The following is a 17,788-nucleotide window of genomic DNA, read 5'->3' as shown; positions in this document are numbered from 1 at the left end:
TGGAGCCATGTCTTCGTTTAAATTATGTTTCTGCAAATATGGCCGCCACAAAGAGGATAGGCAATTTGAGGCGGCGTGCTTGAATTAATAATAATAATAAATATCTTTATTTATCTTCACAACACAATACAAAGAAACGTTACAATTACATTGAATTGACTCGGGGTTCCTTAGAACGGACCGATACGGGTATTTTAGTTCGAGATTCGTATAATTTCGCGTTTTAATCTTCGGTTAAGGCATAATAGAACTATCCTATTCCACTTTAAACTAGATTTCACAAAACAATTGAAAGTCAAAATAAAAACGACACTTTTCCCTCCAAAAGGCCCAGAGCGAATCGAATCTTTCTACTTTTTTAAAAAATTTATTGCTGGCCATGGAAACAAAGTCCTTCAGCCGAAAACATAAACGTTTAATTATATTTCTGTAAATATGGCCACCACAAAGAAGATAGGCAATTTGAGGCGGCGGGCGTGCTTGGATTGACTCGGGATTCCTTAGAACGGGCCGATACGGGTATTTTAGTTCGAGATTCGTATAATTTCGCGTTTTAATTTTCGATTAAGGCACAATAGCACTATCCTATTCCACTTTAAACTAGATTTCACAAAATAATTGAAAGTCAAAATAGAAATGACACTTTTCCCTCCAAAAGGCCCAGAGCGAATCGAATCTTTCTACGTTGAAGCAGTGTTGCTAGGTCAAATCTGAAAAATCGGAAGATATTGCACAGAAAAAACCTTAGACTTTTTTTCCATCCTCTAAGGAAAAAAACAGTAGATTCAGGGAAAAAAAAGCAGAAGAATAGATGCTTAACTTACGTTGTTTGAAACAATTAAAATCAATTTTCTTCAAACATCGTCACCTAATGTTTTTGATGTTATCTTAATATGTTGGTATCTGATAATAAAAATTGTATTTGGATAATAATACCACAGATGTTACTTCCCCGCATTTTCTAGACCTGTGATTGATAAATATGCCGAAATACCAAAAAAAATATGAAAGGACGATGTTCTATTATTTGATCACATTGCAAAGTTTTGCAAAAACTCCGAAAAATGTTCAATATGCTTAGAAAGTCACAGTTGAGATCACGTTAATGCTAAATGCCAGCACGTGAAAGATTTTTAGTAGATACATTTGTGGACTAGCTAAAAAAAATAATTCAGTGGAGTGCATAAATAACCTATTTTATCCAATAATAACAGTTTACAACATTGTTTATTTAATGTGCTTTACGCTTTCGTTCCAAAAACATAAAGTACGACGTCGTAAATAGAAAAGACGATTCATAAAAACTAAAAAGCCGGCAAGAACAGTTGTGAAAAGTGAAAAATCGGAAAATTCCTAATAAATAGTAGATTTTCGCTAAAAACAGTAGAACAGTACATGTCGTACAAAAACAGTATATCTACTGGAAAAACCTTAGAGGATGGAAAAAAAAATAAAAGAAAGGAGCTGCCCTAGCTACGGAATGAACGTGCATACATAGGCGCGCTACGTCTATGCGTGCATACCTAAACAAAAATTGAACTAACAAAATGGCGGATTTCTTTAGTGTCGTACCATAATGTATCGGTAAGTCATTATCGACATGCAAACATTTAATTAAAGTAGATCAATATTCCATTTGGGAATACTTTAGGTTATATGGTAATATCCGGGAATGTCACATGAAAAGTTGAATTTATTCTATATTTTATATTACAAATACTCAAATATTACGAAAAGTGAATTTGCACAGAAAAAATGTAATTTGAGAGTGTATAAAAAAGAGAAAACTTTGAAATATAAATTCTATACATTTCCAACCTCAAGATTCATATTTTCATAGAGATTTTTTTAAACAGATTCCAAATAGTGTAAGTTTTTTTGTATTTATGCATTGGTATAGAATTAATATCAGTGACTGATTTAAGTGAATCTTTAATACTTCCATATAATTTGGAAATAAATTAAAGTAGTAATATTATCAATAATAATATTATTATCGTTCGTTTATTTGCTTAAAACATGGTATAACAGGAGATGTAACAAAAGACAGTGTTAGTATAAACATGTTTCGCATATATTAGATAGCCTGCAAATGCTCATACAATGTTAATTGACTACTATTGGCCGAGCGCCTTTGATTTGTGCAGAAAAATCGACACTTCTCCGAAGTGAGACAAGTAGTCACGAGCGACTGCGAGTTGTGACAAGCCACGTCAAATGAGCTCTATACACGTTAGCGCTCGCCTTCACTCGGTCAGCTAGGTATTGTATTGCTGGGTTTCTAAAATAAGAATTTTTAGTAGTTAGAGTTGTCAGTGGGAATAAATCGGAAATGAGTGGATAATTTTGTTTTCAGGAACTGAGAATGCCTAGTAAATGAGTCTTGTTTAATCTAAATTAAATATAAAATTATTTACCAATAAACTTAATGATGGAATTGCATTATCATGTAATCTAGTTACAGTCGAAGTTATGTTAATATTTGACTCTTCAAAATGAAGCGAATAAATGAAGATGGTCTTTGATTCAATGTTTATATTCGGCGCTATTATACGGCGGTTTGATTTCCAAACCATTCTTTTTTCTTTTTTATTTGTAGGTAAACTTGAAATAGTAAAAATAATAATAATAAAAACCTTGTAGTGAATTATTTTGATAACAGAATATCGATAATATGTACGCTTCCAAGAACAACACTATCTTAAAATAATCGTTAACAACAATCATCAAAGTACACAAACAAACAGGCAATCTCAAGAAACCAAAGCAAAATTTGGCAACATTTGTGAATAAACTACTTAAATGTGTCTAATTACATAAGATATTTGTGCTTTTGTGTGATTTGTAGATAGAAAAATAACACGTGTCTGTACAAGTTACATTCGGTCGATTTTCGCTTTTTCAAATGCCATATCCCGTAATGCTGCAGCGACGAATTTTCATTAATACTTAATTGTTGTACAATAAAGTAATAATAGTAGTAATATTTAGTAGTAAGTAGTAATATTTTTTATATAACGAATATTTAAAATGAAATTTTAACAAGAAAAAGTTATTTACATATTTCCAATGTATTTAGGATCGTTACATAGTTCGGTGTTGTGAATATTGTGAAGCAAATAATTAATTTTCGTAAAAAAATTAACGTCATTTTTTCTTCGGATTTCTGACGGAACTATAACTGTCATTATGAAATAACCTCGAAATCGGTAATGTTTGTTTGGGTGGTACGCGCCGCTAAATAACAAATAAATTGTTCGTACCTATATAACTTAATTAACGGCACCTCTAATTTGAATTATATAATGACGTCGAAAGAGGGAAGCGACAAATCGAAGGTAAATAGAAAATACTTAAATTTGCAAGTAACATTTCTAATATACTTACTTACGAGAGACACAACACAAAAATAACAATTAAATCTCCAGGCCACTCAGGGTGCGGGGGACAGCAAAGAGAAACGAAGAAAGGAGTCTATCTTAGATTTGAGCAAGTACCTCGAGAAAAGTATTCGCGTGAAGTTCGCTGGTGGACGAGAAGCGGCGGGAATCCTTAAAGGCTATGATCCTTTACTTAACCTTGTATTGGACAATACCACAGAATATCTTAGAGGTAAAAGTGAAGCCTTGTATTCATCACACAATTATTTTGTGATATTACTTTTTTCTGGACATGGTTTACGTTTTATGTGGACATGGTGACAGTGAAAATAAAATTTATTGTATGACACTAAGGTAGTGTAGTGTTACAAAAAAACTTGCAGAATTTGCATAGAATGTAAGACTTTTAATTGTAATGATTTTCATTAATTTATTATGATATTGTTTCAGATCCTGATGACCCCTACAAATTACTTGATGACACAAGAGCATTAGGCCTAGTAGTCTGTCGTGGAACATCAGTGGTCCTAATCTGCCCTATGGATGGAATGGAGGCCATACCAAACCCTTTCATAACACAGGAAGGATAGTTTTGTGCTTATTAATGTGATTGAACAATATAAGTGTAATTTTAAGTAAATTTAAGATAATTTTGTGTTTTCTTTTGTTTATAACATAAGAGATACATTAACATTTTTAAGTTGTTTCTTTTATTGTTTATTTTTTGGGTGTAGGCACATTTATTGAAATAAAAAGAAGTCACAAAGTGAAGAAGTGCGTCTGTGCAACCGTCTTTTCAGCAGCAGACACTGATATTTTAAAATAGATCTAAACTGTTGCTGTGACTTGTTGTTGCTGTACACACAACAAGTCACAAAAGTTCAACTTAGGTGAATAATATAAAACACATAGGTACAGGACAAACAAATGATTTGTATTGTATGTAGATTAGTAAGCCAATTACAAATTGTCTTATAAACTAATATTGTTATTGTAAGACTACTTGGTTTATTGAAAAATATATTTTATTCTACTCACAAATTATTGCACATCAAACTTAGAACAAAAAAATTACAGATCATACATAGTATAAACCTTATTTCTAAAATAAATTATAAATTAAATATCCATTACGTTCATAGTACTGGTAACTAATTATTTTTTTCTCTTCAGTTCTATACCACTCTTTAAGAAATCACGTAGTCTTCTTATAAATTGTATGTACTGCAGGGTTGTCCAAGAGCTGTGATATTTATAGACCATATATATTTTTTACTTCAAATGCTATTATAGTCTTGACCTTGATCATATTACACAACACGGTAAGTCGTTAGGGGTCTCAATAAAAAAAAAACAATGTACTTAAGAGATTGGTGTTAAGACAAAGTTACTATAACTTGAGAACAGTTTAATTACTAGGTTTATCATTCCACTCCAAACTCATTTCTTATCCAAGGATAGCTTTTTGGGCATTCATTACAAGTGATCATGTACTTGTCGTGTTCTAGAACTTTTGATGGCAGTTTGCAAGTTTTAGGTTTAGTGCAAGCAATTTCGCATTCATCGAAAACGCGATGGCATTGCCATGGTTGGAACTTGTCTAGTTGTAGGACTGGTGTTGGGCGTTTCATCCAATCTATTACTTCACTATAGGAGACGAAATAGACGTCGGGGAGCCCCAGGAGCTCGTCTACGAATTTCTGAAAACCAGGAACATTAATGTAAAATTCTTCATTAATTTCTTCTAATTTTTCACTTAGGATGAAAAAAGAAAGATTATTTTCACTGTAATTAGTATTTCCAATGCAGGTAACAAGATAAACAATTTACATTTATTAACTCACTTTAAATGCTGCCAAGTATTCATAGTTCTTCAACAATGTAGGGTTAATATGTATCCCAAATGGAGCTCTGTTTTTAAGGTAATGTCTCTTAAAATTGTTTATTAGAATATTGTACATATCCTCAGCACTTTTTCTTGAAGGGCAGTAGTCCAATGTTGCGCATACATGTTCTCCATGGATAAGAGGATTGATCACCATCTCCCAAAGACCAGCATAGCTTCTGGTGGGACAGTATTGATTGCTACCTAGAATACGACAAAGGCTAATTAAGTGACAAATATATTTAAACCTGGCTTTGCATCTCTCCATTAACTGTTTACTTTATGTCATCTCCAAAACAAAAACAATTCTACGTTTCTATAGTGAAATGTCGAAAATTTTGCAAAGTACGCATTCTTTTCACGTTATATCATTAACAAACAACAGGTGCATCCTCCACACGGAATAATAGCTAGCAATCTCTTTTTTACTGCTATAAACTGAGGCCATATTACCCTCAGAGATTATCTCAAGTACAGTCGCATACGGTATTACGTAGAACTTAACCAACATGTGAGCACACTTAAGATCTCTGAATAAATTTGTTGTGATCTACTTGTCATCAGATCGACTGATTAACAACTCGCACGCTCCACTTATTTTATGCAGCTAAAATAGGTTATTATGTCTAATGATATGAACTGTAAAGTAGAGAATTACACAACCTAACGTACACATTAAATTTAATGAAATACGAAAAAATAATACAGGAAGAAAGTAAAATGGAATTTCAAATTAATATTTCTTGCATATTTAGTTCCAAAGAGGGAAGCATTTAATAAGTTCCTTTTGTTATGTTATGTAACTAATTATAATGTAGAACTCTACTTACCGGTGCACTTATGAGGCATTTTGTAGTCGAGGGTATATGGCCAAAATGGTGGATCGACCAAAGGGGCAACAACCGTTGCGTCGTATACAAATCCAAATTCTTGCATCATGAGGAATTGTCGATTCCATCCCACTGCTAAATTTGGCACTCTCAAACCTCTGCGGAAATAAACACGTCATAAATAAAAATTAAATCGATTGTCTTTCGATCCGAATATGATTAGTTATTACAGTACGAACCTTAAGTCTTCCATCCGAACTTCCGCGAATTTGCTAATGATGTTGGCTTGACCAACCATTTCGTCGAACCAATCTTCGATGGTGGCGTTTTTGGCCCACCATTCTGCTGGACCCCGGTATCTACAATTTCGCAAATGATGATGACATTAATGAACATAATGTAAATTGAATTTTTGTGAAATGAACTTACGTAATAGAATTAACAGCAATTTCATGTCCATCATTCCATAACTTTTGCACATGTCTATAGTTTGTGTAAGGATGGGTCACAAAGAACGTAGCTTTGATGGGGCATCCATTAGGATTTTTTCTTTCTGATGTAAGTAGATGCTTCGTGTAAATGTCCCAGTTTTCGTGGTTCACCGCTCCGTTGAACGTTAGAGTGATCATTTGTGGAGTCTGAGTAAGTAAAAAAATTTTTGAAAGAACTTTAGCCATGAATAACTGTGAGAATAACTTATCGCGTTTGTATATAAGGATGTTACCTGACTAGGCACAAGGTTTCCCGGTATGTCAGTACCATTTTTAGTACAGTAACATTCTGGAAGTTGACAGACAACAGGATCACACGGCTCTGCAGCATTAGGGTCGTAGTTTACATCGCACCAGCCCTGTAAAATCATGTTATCATAAAAGAGGAAGCAAAAATCTCGTGTCTCAGGTCTATTGTAGGGGGTGCACTAATAGTGAAAGTTAATGACTCTAACACTAGAAATTGTTTCTTCCTCTAATGGGAATCATGTTTTGAGATTACGAAATATTATAATATAATTATAGCGCAGTATTGGAAGTCATGTAGTGAAAATAATGCAAAATCATCGCAATCTGCGTTCGTTACTGCCAACTTATATGTTTGACCTACTTTTAAACTTAAAGAATATCGTAATCGTATAGAATAGATAATTACTTCGTCAGAACCGTCCATGCAGTCAATGGAGCCGTCGCAGAAATATTCAACTGGAAGACATTCTCCGTTGGAGCAACCGAGATATGTAGCATTAGCACATTTTGCTTTGTCCAGCAGAGGCGTTGGCACTTTTGTCTCTGAAAATGGAATCGTGAAAGGACAATCCAGGCTTTGTTTTGATATAAATAATCACCACTTACCTATGTATGTACCTACCTACATGTAAATCAATACGCATGAAGCTCAACTTTCTTGGGAGCGGTTGTCCAGCCAGTAACTTTTACATACGTAGGTACTTTAATTTAAGAAATGCGTAGTTACTGTGTACCTACCTGCAGTGAGATCGCAGTTGTGTACGTTCTGTTGCTTGTCACATAGCTGTCTGTTCACATCGAATAGTAGGGTCGGTGAACAACGGAACTCGAAGACCTCGTTGTCCAAACATAGATAGTATTTTGCGCATTCATCTACTGTCCATATTTTGCTTTCGGCTCGGTCTGGATTTCTGATAGGAGGCATTAAACGTAAGAGATAGATTATAGAAATTGGAATGTTGGATATTATTTAGATCTACGTAGACTCTTTTTGACCATCTATTTACCTAAACGTTGGTTTAATACTTAAAGGAGACGATGGAAAAGTGGTAGAAGAAGGTACGGACAACGGCACATCAGACTACACATTTTTGTTCGAAAATCGCCTCCATTGCAACGGAACAAGATACGTCAATGTGTAGCTTGATGTGCAGGCGTGTGTACATAAAGACTACAAAATCCTTTTGAATCATTGCACGGTTTGGTATATTTTAAGGCGGTCCAAAAAGCACTCCAGTAAGTATATCTAGTTAAACGTAATAGCATAGTAGTACATAATATTATACCATGGTAATAGATTCAGTCCAAGTACTAATCGCCAATCAATTACACTGTACGGTTGCGTGTTTCATGTGTTCGTAGCGTGTACACAAAACTGCGGAATCATTATCGATATTGTCCACGTAACAGTGCTTTAATTACGTCATGTTCACACAGATTCAATGAACAGCGAAAGTGGATTTCTCAAGTAGCAGGAAATGATAATTGTGCGAAATGCGGCGGACGGACAGCAACCATTGGCGCTACAGAGTGCGGTCTGGGCCCGAGTCAAGGTTGCGGCGAAAGTCGCGCGGGGTCGTCGCCCGCAGCATATCACATCATGCGGGAAATAGAATAGCCCACTACTCACTGCTCTACCGTGATCGATTCGCGTGATAAATGGATGAACGGATATACGGAAGTTTCCGTGCAGTACCAAGTTCCGTTTTTCATGTCGGTCAGCAGGTTGCAACCGCGAGTTTGGCGTTATGCTCACCTGTATGCTGGAATTTCAATCATAATGGAGAAGAATGACTGGAATTGGCATTGGAAATTGTTAGGTATTTATTGGAATATAACATCCATGAATTAGAACATCTAAGGGGTTAAGTGGTTAGATAACGAGTTTACCAATTTTGGTATTCTCCTTGTACCTATACCTGACTCTTGTTTTTTGACAGTCATTGCCAGTACCTAGATATTTTGGAAGATCAAGATTCAAATATATAAGAACAAGGTTAAGTAACTTATTCTCAAAAAAGAACAAAGCTCGCATAGCGGTTGTAGCGGACTGTAAAATTGGGGGTCGGGTGCGCGAGAGAGGAGCAAGTCCAAAGAAAATGTATTGACAGTTTATTAAAAACAGAAACAAACTAAGAGATGTGACAAATCAAAGAAAAGGCGACAAGAACTGGTATATGTGCCTACATTTAAATTTAGAATTTGAGTCTAAAACTTGATGAAAAAGATTTGCAGCGACTGCTGCAGTTCGCTATATTGTGGTTATTAAATAATGAATCCAATGTGGGTAATTATTACGTTAATTACTTGTTTTCAAGGCAAATATGTCACCCGTGAAGAATTACCGGTCAGTAGAGTTGTAATCGCGCCAGTATTTACAGCTTTAACTCTCTCGGACAATCACGCTTTTCACCTTCATAACTGTGTGTTTGCTTGATTGCATAAGACCTAACAAGATTGTAGGGAAGGATAGAAATCTATTCTTTAAGTAGGTAATTTTTATTTTATTGCACCTAAACTAGTTTCCTAAGTTATCATCAGTTTAAACTATTATTACTAGAGTTTCTATTATAATATAAATGTCAAAACTTAATGGTTCGCTAGTTTACGTTTGTTCCACAAACAAGACCTTTTGTTTTCATTTTTGAAAATCATAACACTAACCTAAACTAGCATAACATGAAACTGGGTTTCATAACAAGATGCATAATTGAAAGCAATGACTGAATGTATGAGGAAGTAGGTAACTATAAGTTTAATTACCTACATTTCCTCAAAAAGGGGTCTAGTGTAAACAATATAGATCAAATATAAGTAGTAGTAGATAGCCGTTTAAATGATTCGTTTCCTACCACTTCTATTGACAATTTAAAATATATTTCCTTAATTTATACTAAATCTTATGCCTAAAAAGTTACTTTTGTCAAATCAATATTGATTGTGTCTTGACACCGACGACGTGCAGATTGTTTACTCAACTACATGTTAAGCTATGCAAATTTAGATTTACTTTCAACTGCAAATTGAAACTTTTGTGATAAGGTACGGGACAATATTCAGTTATAAGTTTTGACTGGTTGTACTTATATAATTGAAATGTGGCCTACCGTATTGTAGAGCACAATTCTACAACTTGACAGCTTTTATGAATTTAATTAAACTGGTTTTAATATTATCCTGGTTTTAAAATGGTTTCAATATTTTTTCTTTTATTCGATGTACACTCACCATATAATTATTACCTACGCACGGTCAAGCGCTAAAATATGCGAATTGGGTAAGATTGTGAAGCGTTCGTGTTTATTTAAATAACACTTAAGTCATTTTGATATGTCGCACATGAAGCCAAATACCGTCGTAACTCGAAAATGATAGAATTTGAGAAAAGACTATTTGAAAATTCAAAAAAATACTGAATGGAACCAATTTTTTTTTATGATACCAAGTGATGGGACGAATAAGTCGAAGGCCTGATGGTAAGCGACACGGCTGTCCATAATAGTTGAAGTGATACTCAGAGCTTTAAATCGCAAAGATCTGAGGGGCACTGCCACTGCTCCCGTCATTCACCCCGAAACAAGTTGACAAATCCCATGTGTTCGTTATATCTAACTAACTAATTATGTTTAAATAATAATTCGCGGTAAGATTAATTCAACTTTTTTTTTATTTTCAAGTCGTGTTTCCTCAATTCAATTATTTTTAGTTACGACAGTATTGGATTTCATATGCGATGCAAGTATTTCTAATAATACCTATAGACAAGTAAATCGTTTAGTTTATGTGTGAACAATGTTACGTTCAATTTTAGATGGGTTAATTTTGTAAGCACCTGAAAGGTACCTACGTATAGTTGTAGACCACTGTATGCAGGTACACATACCACATTCCACAATTTTCAATTAAGCTAAACACTGTAAGGATTCCATATTGCATTCATTAAATCGTTCTAATCATTTGTGTCAGTAGAAATTAATTTTATACTAACTTATTATAAAATTCTTAATAAAGCGTACAAGTAAGAAATAGTGTGCGAACGAACCTGTAAAATCGTCCATTTTCGTGACATTTTACATTTATCAAACTACGTGTCGTTAACCGTTTTCCATCCACTCCTGCAAGAATTCAATACATATTACACAACACCTCATTTTATTATAATAAAATACTAGAAAAAGGAATTAATTACGTATAGGTACTTAAAACAATAAAACTTATGACCCACAACAAAATCCAAAGTATTTTGAATGAACACTGTATCGCTCTACTGAAGAAATTTGTTGAAGAATAGATAAAATTAAAATTGCTACTGTTAATTGTTTACCTAAAAGAACTAAAGCGATCGCAATCGCAGCAAGTATTCGCGAAAGGAGAGCCATGCTGCACCCGCGGCTTCTACGGAGGCACTGACTTAACAACCAACGCTGCTTGACTATGGTCATTACTTTCTTTTGCACGGTTCTCTTCGTCGGCAGTGAAAGAAAGGAAATTTATTATTTATAATAACTGTGGTAAGCAGTTAGGTTCAGTGTTTTTGTTATAGTTCGTAGGGAAACGTTAATAGTTCTGGTATGTGAAGTGACTACGTGAATTTGTTTAAATTTCCTAGTTGGAGAATGTATTCGGGCTGAACTTACAATTCACTCGGTGTCATTTTTTTTTGTTTTAACACGGATAAAAAATAAAAATAAGAACAGGAGTTTGTCGGCTAAGGGAGTCAACAAATTTATGGACAAGCATTAAGCCGGTTGGAAAAAAGTTTTATGTGCACGTAAAAACGGCGAAAAAGGTGTCGGCATTCTGAGCGGATGTGTAACGCGCAACGTCTTTTTCGCTCGTATTTCACGGACATAAAGTGCATGCAAATGGACATGCTGGTGAAATTACTGGCACATGGGACTTGGTCAACTTATGTCTCAGAGTTGCAGTTCCACTCAGATCTTTGTGATTTAAGATCTGAGTGGAACTGCAACTGCTATGAACAGGCTAGGCGTGTCGCTTACCACCAGGTGCACGATTTGTTTGTTCCGTCACTTGAACAAAACATATAATAATCAAAAAAACAATTCTGACCGGCTCAAGCTATTCCGCTTGTCTCCAATGCAGCAGGAAAGTTTCAATAAAATGAAATTATCGAATTTGTATAATTTATATTAAAACATTACACTATTTTAGTTACATTATTTATGTGAAACGCCAGTTCCAAATATTGAATCTCTTAACAGATAAAAAGGTTCTCGTACTTTAAGCGACCCTCTATGATCAAGTTTTACAAAGACAATATTTGTATAGTGTGATGGAACTGTATAATGAATTAGATATAAATACCTACATAATTTGAGAAGTCTTATGCAGGCATTTTACATTAACATTTGCATTGTCGATCGCTATGGAAAAGAATGTTTGAAGTAGGATGATCTTGTTACTGTTGCGTTCAAATCTGGTTATTTTGTTAGGTATTTTTAGTGCAGAATAGAATAAGTTTATTTGCCAGAACACAGCAATTATGTAAGTCTAGTAAAATAAGGTAAATTGTATCATGTATTATGAATATTAGTCAACAGTAGGTATTAGGCCGTTTAACATACCTACATATCAAAGCAAAAAAGTATCAACCAGAATATTGCTGTTGGAAAGGAACATGATTAAATTTTAAAATTTTTGGGGCTTGTAGCTATTTTTCTTCACGAAAATACATAATAAAGTATTTATTTATCTCCACACAAATTATAACACTAGACAACCGACTGAAATGATGCAGAATAAATAGGCTGTAGCAAAATGGTAGAGTATTGTAAAGTTTTTCACGAAAAAAGACAACACGCTTATACCGATAATGGATCATGTTCTTGCACGTTGACACCCGTGAGATGAAACGGTGGTGTCATGAGTCATAGCAGACACTGACTTAATAGATATCGATACTAATAAGTCATCGGGGTCTTACCATGCACTCTTATTACTGTTCAGTATAGGTTCACCACAAAAAGCAGGTTGGTGATATACACTTCATGCAGTGCTGTCTCACAATCTTCATTTTAGATCCTAAACTGAATCGTAATAAGAGTTCGTGGTAAGGTCCCAGAACGGGGTTAATTAAAAAGTGTAAAACTGAAATAAATTCTCTGATCAGTTCGACGACTACTAGGTTCAATTAACATTGCCGCCGAAAGGAATCGAAACGAATTTTTGTTACCATAGTATAATGAATGTTTTGTCAATTGTTTAACTTAGAAACTAGATACGAGCCGAACAACAGGTCGCGCGTCTTCTCAATGATTTCTCGCGCAGTCTTGAGTATTCCCGCAGCTACCGTATAGTATCTAGTTTGTACGGTACATAGTTGATATAATTTCGTTACAAAATTAGCTTTAATTCCGTTCCGCGGTTTGAGGAGTGCTAGTACACATATATCAACTTGGTTATTTACATAACACCAATGAAGAATAAATATTTTGCTGCAATCGATTTACATAGCGATATTGTCCCGTGGCACGCCCGTATATATAGTTCTAAGATCTTTTGAAAAATATTTATTTTCTGTAAATCACAATTTTTTTACAATGTCAATCGAGTTACAAATTCACGATACAAAAGCTGAGTGTAAATATTTGAACTAGTTCTGTGCTCCCTTTGAACACAAGTGAAAATTTTTAAGACACAAATCTTATCTTTAAATTGGCACTATAGTATTCCATGTAGCACCTCAACCACATTCACAAAATATATAAATATTTACTATTACGTTTACATAAATAGTTTATCCAGTTAATTTTATGTTACAAGAGGTAATGTATCATATTTACTGGTGCTCTGTCCCTGTGGAACTCTTGGTACCACAGTTTCTTCTTCCGCAAAGCAGTGCGTACTGCCTTGTTCTCAATACAAGAGCGAAGAACGCCAGTGCAACTACAGGCTCAGAAGCCTTAAGATCTCATGTCATTTGGCTGGTAATACATTTGCTATGTTATGGTTACCTCCTCTGTATTGTAAATATCTACAAGCGGCGCGGAGGTTACAATTCCATTAGATGGATCGTTTGACTGTTTGCCAGTTTGAATATACGTATAAATATAAAACCAGTAAGTACAACAGAAATGTTTACAAAATTACTCATAAAACGTAAATAAAACATACCCAACTAAGACATAACGAAATTATATTTTATTGTCCATGGGAATGTCCAAAATCAACTTGAAATAAACTGTATCACAAAAACATTAAATTATTTATTTCCAATGATTTTTCCATTTTATTCTATATTGTAATGAAGCTTTTTCGCCAAAATTTAATATAAAATATCTTTAAAAAATTAACTAGCCAGTACATGTGCCTGTGCATTGAACACATTTTGCCAGTCTAGCTGGGATCAAAAATGTTTGAGACCCTAAAATGAGTACACGTTCTTATAAGGTGTTATATCACGATCCTGTTTTCATAATATATATATATTGTAGTTAAAAAATAATTTGGTGTAAAGGTGTGCTGACACCGGGTCGATTGCACCTTCGGCAGACTACCAGGTCGCAGCATACGTAACGTGATTTACTGTTAATATCGTTACAGATTATACGCGACGGGAACGGGACGGGACTTGAAAAATATGATCGTCGACGTAATTTAATTTTGTATACTGCGACCTTACTTCGGCTTGTCGAAGGAGGAGTCGACGCGCTGTTTACACCGAGTCGACTGCCGCCTTCGCTGCTATCACCAATTCGAAATCGCCACGCAATTGCAGTCCTCACGCACGTACTTTATGCACACAACAAATCGTTCAAAACATTCAACAATATGTAGGGCTAGCACGTCAAAGGGTGACTTTCGAGAGAGCGCTTTAGAAGAGTATCGCTATTGCGAGAATAGCAGTATCTCGCGCTATGCCACTCTAGCGCAAGTCGTGCTAGCCCTACTGCTCAAGTACGTGTCTACGACCCAAGCACGCACAACGCGGCGGGACGCGGCCGCGTTTGAAACCTATCCGGTCGAATGTCTTGCTTGAAAGCGATCGAGTCGCTTGACAGTGTTTACACCTAAAGGACTCGGTCGACTTCGGCAGCGAACAACAGCCGACAAACGACTCGGTGTTTACACCCGGTAGCTTGATGGTGGGTAAGCAGAGGCGTGCTGTCAACCAGGTGTAAATAGGCAATAAGAGTTTAATTTGCGGTATTGTGCCACGTAATACGTTTGAGTTTATTTATTTATTTATATAGAATCAGCATTTTTTTTAACTGTTTTAATTGTTTTTTTTATTGTACAATTCTAAACATCATAAACGGTGATATTGACTGCGCCGATTTATTGGGTGATATTTCGGTAATATACCTATGTGTTTTATGAGACACTACTGCCCTGTTGCAATTTTCTTAGCGAAAATCAATTAGACAAAATAGTTTTCTTTGTAGTACTAGCAAGTTTGGACAGTGTGCTGAGTAATTATAATCTGGATGTTGACATATCCAATTGTAATGCGAGTGCATTAAAGCGTAAACTTACAGACATTTTATTTTATTTTATTAAATAATTTATGGCTCTAGTGACGCAGATATTGGGTTGCTTTTTTATGCGAGTGCTTGTTGTGTGCGCGTTTTATGGTTTGTTCTAAATTTGTGTACTCGTGTTTGATTTGTATGACTTTTGGGTGTAAGTTTTTATCCTTTTTTTATGGATATTTTGATTGATGAAGCTGTTGATTTTCCTTGAATACACAAATAAGTAAATAAATCGCTTCTCAGACTCAATCATATTGTTTTTATATTGCCGCATATTAACACTTTACATAAATATCGTAGTGGCGACGTATCTGTAAAAACCTTTGTATGAAAAAAGGATCGCGACGTACTACCATAAATTAACATCTGCAATGCCTCAAACTCACTAACCGTCTTCAGAGAATTCGGTTTGAAGTAATTATAGAAACTACATTATTATACGTATGCATTTAATATTTTGGATAAATATAGGAAAGACTGCGAGAAAGACTGTAGGTAAAAAGACAACACATACACGAGTTTGAAACATTGCCAATAACAAGTTTTAACAATAAAACTGTACCTAAGTTAGACAAATATGTCTGAAAATTCTTTATAAGGACCAATACCTTCTCCTTAAAAATACCGTTAACAATAAAATACTTAAAATTCTAAGATCACGTGTCTGCCGGTCTTTCTGTGTCATGATGGTTGGCGTCCAATTCTTCTAGAGTATCTGAGGATGAGTGAGTTAAATCACTCAGTTCGTCAATTTGTTTTTGCTTCTTTCGCACGTTCCAATGAAGACATTCGGCAAGGGAATCGAACCAATCTGAGATTTGGTCTTGCGCGCATATTGAAGGCACTGGGTAGACTGACGTCGTCACGTATAGACTGAAAATGTAAAATGGTTTTCATACATATATCACATATATCATACATATATACAATACATCATTCAGAATATAAATGTTGAAAAGTTAGATCTGAACCCTTTCCCCGTTGCAGTTTTGAAGAACTTGTTTCTCTAACGGACAACATGAACATTAAAAGCGGTTACACACGACAACTTTTACAAGCGATGCAGTAGCGATGCAGTCGCTAATCGTCTACCTTACACACGCGCGCGATTTTAATCAGTGATGCAAGCGCGCGACTGCATCGATAGAAACGCGCGATTCCATCGCTACACTTGGGATTCATATCATGGGTTTGTATCGACGCAGTCGCGCGTTTGCATCGATGCAATTGCCAATAATAATAATAATAATATAATAATAATAATAATAACGCACACACTCAACATAGCCCCGCACTAGGGAATCCCTGTGTCGCGGGTGTCATGGCCACACACATAAACAACCACAAATTACATATTTTTATTATTATTATTATATATACAAATATTTCTCCCGGCCCGGGAATTGAACCTGGGACCTCTGCGTCGCAGTCCACAGGCATGATAACCGTTCGGCCACGGAGGCAGTTAATAAATCGCAAGTGTAGCGTTTCACGAGCGTGCGTTTGCATCGCTGCTAAAAGTCACCGTGTGTAACCACTCTAAGAACAAATGTTAACTGGACTTGTCGGTCTAAATAATACTTCCCTATTTGGGTGACATTTTGGTCATTCCACGTAACAATACAACCAAAATATATTTGGGGTAAATAATGTTGTTAGCCACCTACTATAATTCCGCAGGGTTAGAAAAACGTTCAATTTATTAGTACATTAATAACAAAAGCCAAGCGAAGCAGAAAGCACCAACCATGTAAAGTTAGTAATTAAAAAAAAAACAATCTATTGCTACGATTTTGTCACTACATAAAACAAAACTACAAACACAAAAACACTGTCAGAGGTAATTAAATTCTAGAGATGGCCTAGCGTAGTCTAGAGTGAACCAGTGTACCCTGATCTATTGCCATGTTTACCTATCGCCTGGCTTGAGTATCATCTGAGAGCGGCCATCGAAGGAGATGCTGGCAACGTTACGCGCCTCTAGGCTAGGTATTATCTGAAACAAGCTTGCTTAATTCAGATATTCGTAAAGCACAATTTCTTGCATTGACTTCCGTAGGTAACAACTATTGAGCAGTTTCGATACAAAATACTACAGTGTGTTGCCAGTATTATCAATTTTTATAAAATGTTATTTTTTATAGTTTATAAGGCCTAGTTCATATCTAAGACTAGCAGGGTTAACTTTGTTACGAGTTAATACGTTTTAAAATTAAAAGAATAAATACTACTACTAACTTAACAATTACGCTAACTATAAATTACAAAAAGTCAATGAAAATTAGGCGCCACATGCGATGCTACAAGCGTTCTACAGCGTTGCGGGTGCGTCAATACAATGCAGTATTGTTTATCCCTTAGGATTCAGTACCTATCGCCGTGTGATAACGCCTGTCGACTCCTGCCGTCGAATGACACCCACATGGCGTTTCGTGCTTCCGGCGATAATGCGATCTAA

The 17,788-nt window shown here is 35.3% G+C and overlaps 3 protein-coding genes across 4 annotated transcripts in view; 1 reads left to right on the top strand and 2 right to left on the bottom strand.

The window, feature by feature from the left end:
* Window positions 1-3,225: 3,225 nt before the first annotated feature.
* LOC113231245 (U6 snRNA-associated Sm-like protein LSm7) lies at window positions 3,226-4,191 on the top strand. Its single transcript, XM_026465474.1, has 3 exons — window positions 3,226-3,338; window positions 3,429-3,612; window positions 3,831-4,191. The coding sequence occupies exons 1-3, from the start codon at window positions 3,306-3,308 to the stop codon at window positions 3,968-3,970; spliced, it is 357 nt and encodes a 118-aa protein (XP_026321259.1). The 5' UTR covers window positions 3,226-3,305; the 3' UTR covers window positions 3,971-4,191.
* A 613-nt stretch (window positions 4,192-4,804) lies between these two features.
* Window positions 4,805-11,263, bottom strand: LOC113231216. Its single transcript, XM_026465422.1, has 10 exons — window positions 11,160-11,263; window positions 10,878-10,950; window positions 7,574-7,746; window positions 7,242-7,378; window positions 6,820-6,945; window positions 6,525-6,733; window positions 6,335-6,454; window positions 6,096-6,253; window positions 5,225-5,469; window positions 4,805-5,080 (listed from the first exon to the last, which is right to left on the bottom strand). The coding sequence occupies exons 1-10, from the start codon at window positions 11,212-11,214 to the stop codon at window positions 4,805-4,807; spliced, it is 1,572 nt and encodes a 523-aa protein (XP_026321207.1). The 5' UTR covers window positions 11,215-11,263.
* A 1,359-nt stretch (window positions 11,264-12,622) lies between these two features.
* LOC113231575 (NAD kinase-like) overlaps window positions 12,623-17,788 on the bottom strand; it is a 38,251-nt gene continuing 33,085 nt past the window's right edge. Inside the window, exons 8-9 of one of the 2 annotated variants that reach the window (XM_026465920.1) lie at window positions 17,244-17,326; window positions 12,623-16,203 (exon numbers count right to left, since the gene is read on the bottom strand). In XM_026465920.1, coding sequence (XP_026321705.1) covers window positions 15,987-16,203; window positions 17,244-17,326 — 300 coding nt within the window. In that variant the 3' untranslated portion in view covers window positions 12,623-15,986. Of the gene's footprint in view, window positions 16,204-17,243; window positions 17,327-17,701; window positions 17,785-17,788 lie in introns of both variants that reach the window. The other variant, XM_026465919.1, reaches the window with a different exon arrangement.

Source organism: Hyposmocoma kahamanoa, unplaced genomic scaffold (assembly GCF_003589595.1).
Source record: "Hyposmocoma kahamanoa isolate Upper Pololo Valley unplaced genomic scaffold, ASM358959v1 65, whole genome shotgun sequence".
NCBI classification, from domain to species: Eukaryota; Metazoa; Arthropoda; class Insecta; order Lepidoptera; family Cosmopterigidae; genus Hyposmocoma; species Hyposmocoma kahamanoa.
The sequence above is the reverse complement of the archived record's forward strand: the minus strand, read 5'-3'. Positions and strand labels throughout refer to the sequence as shown.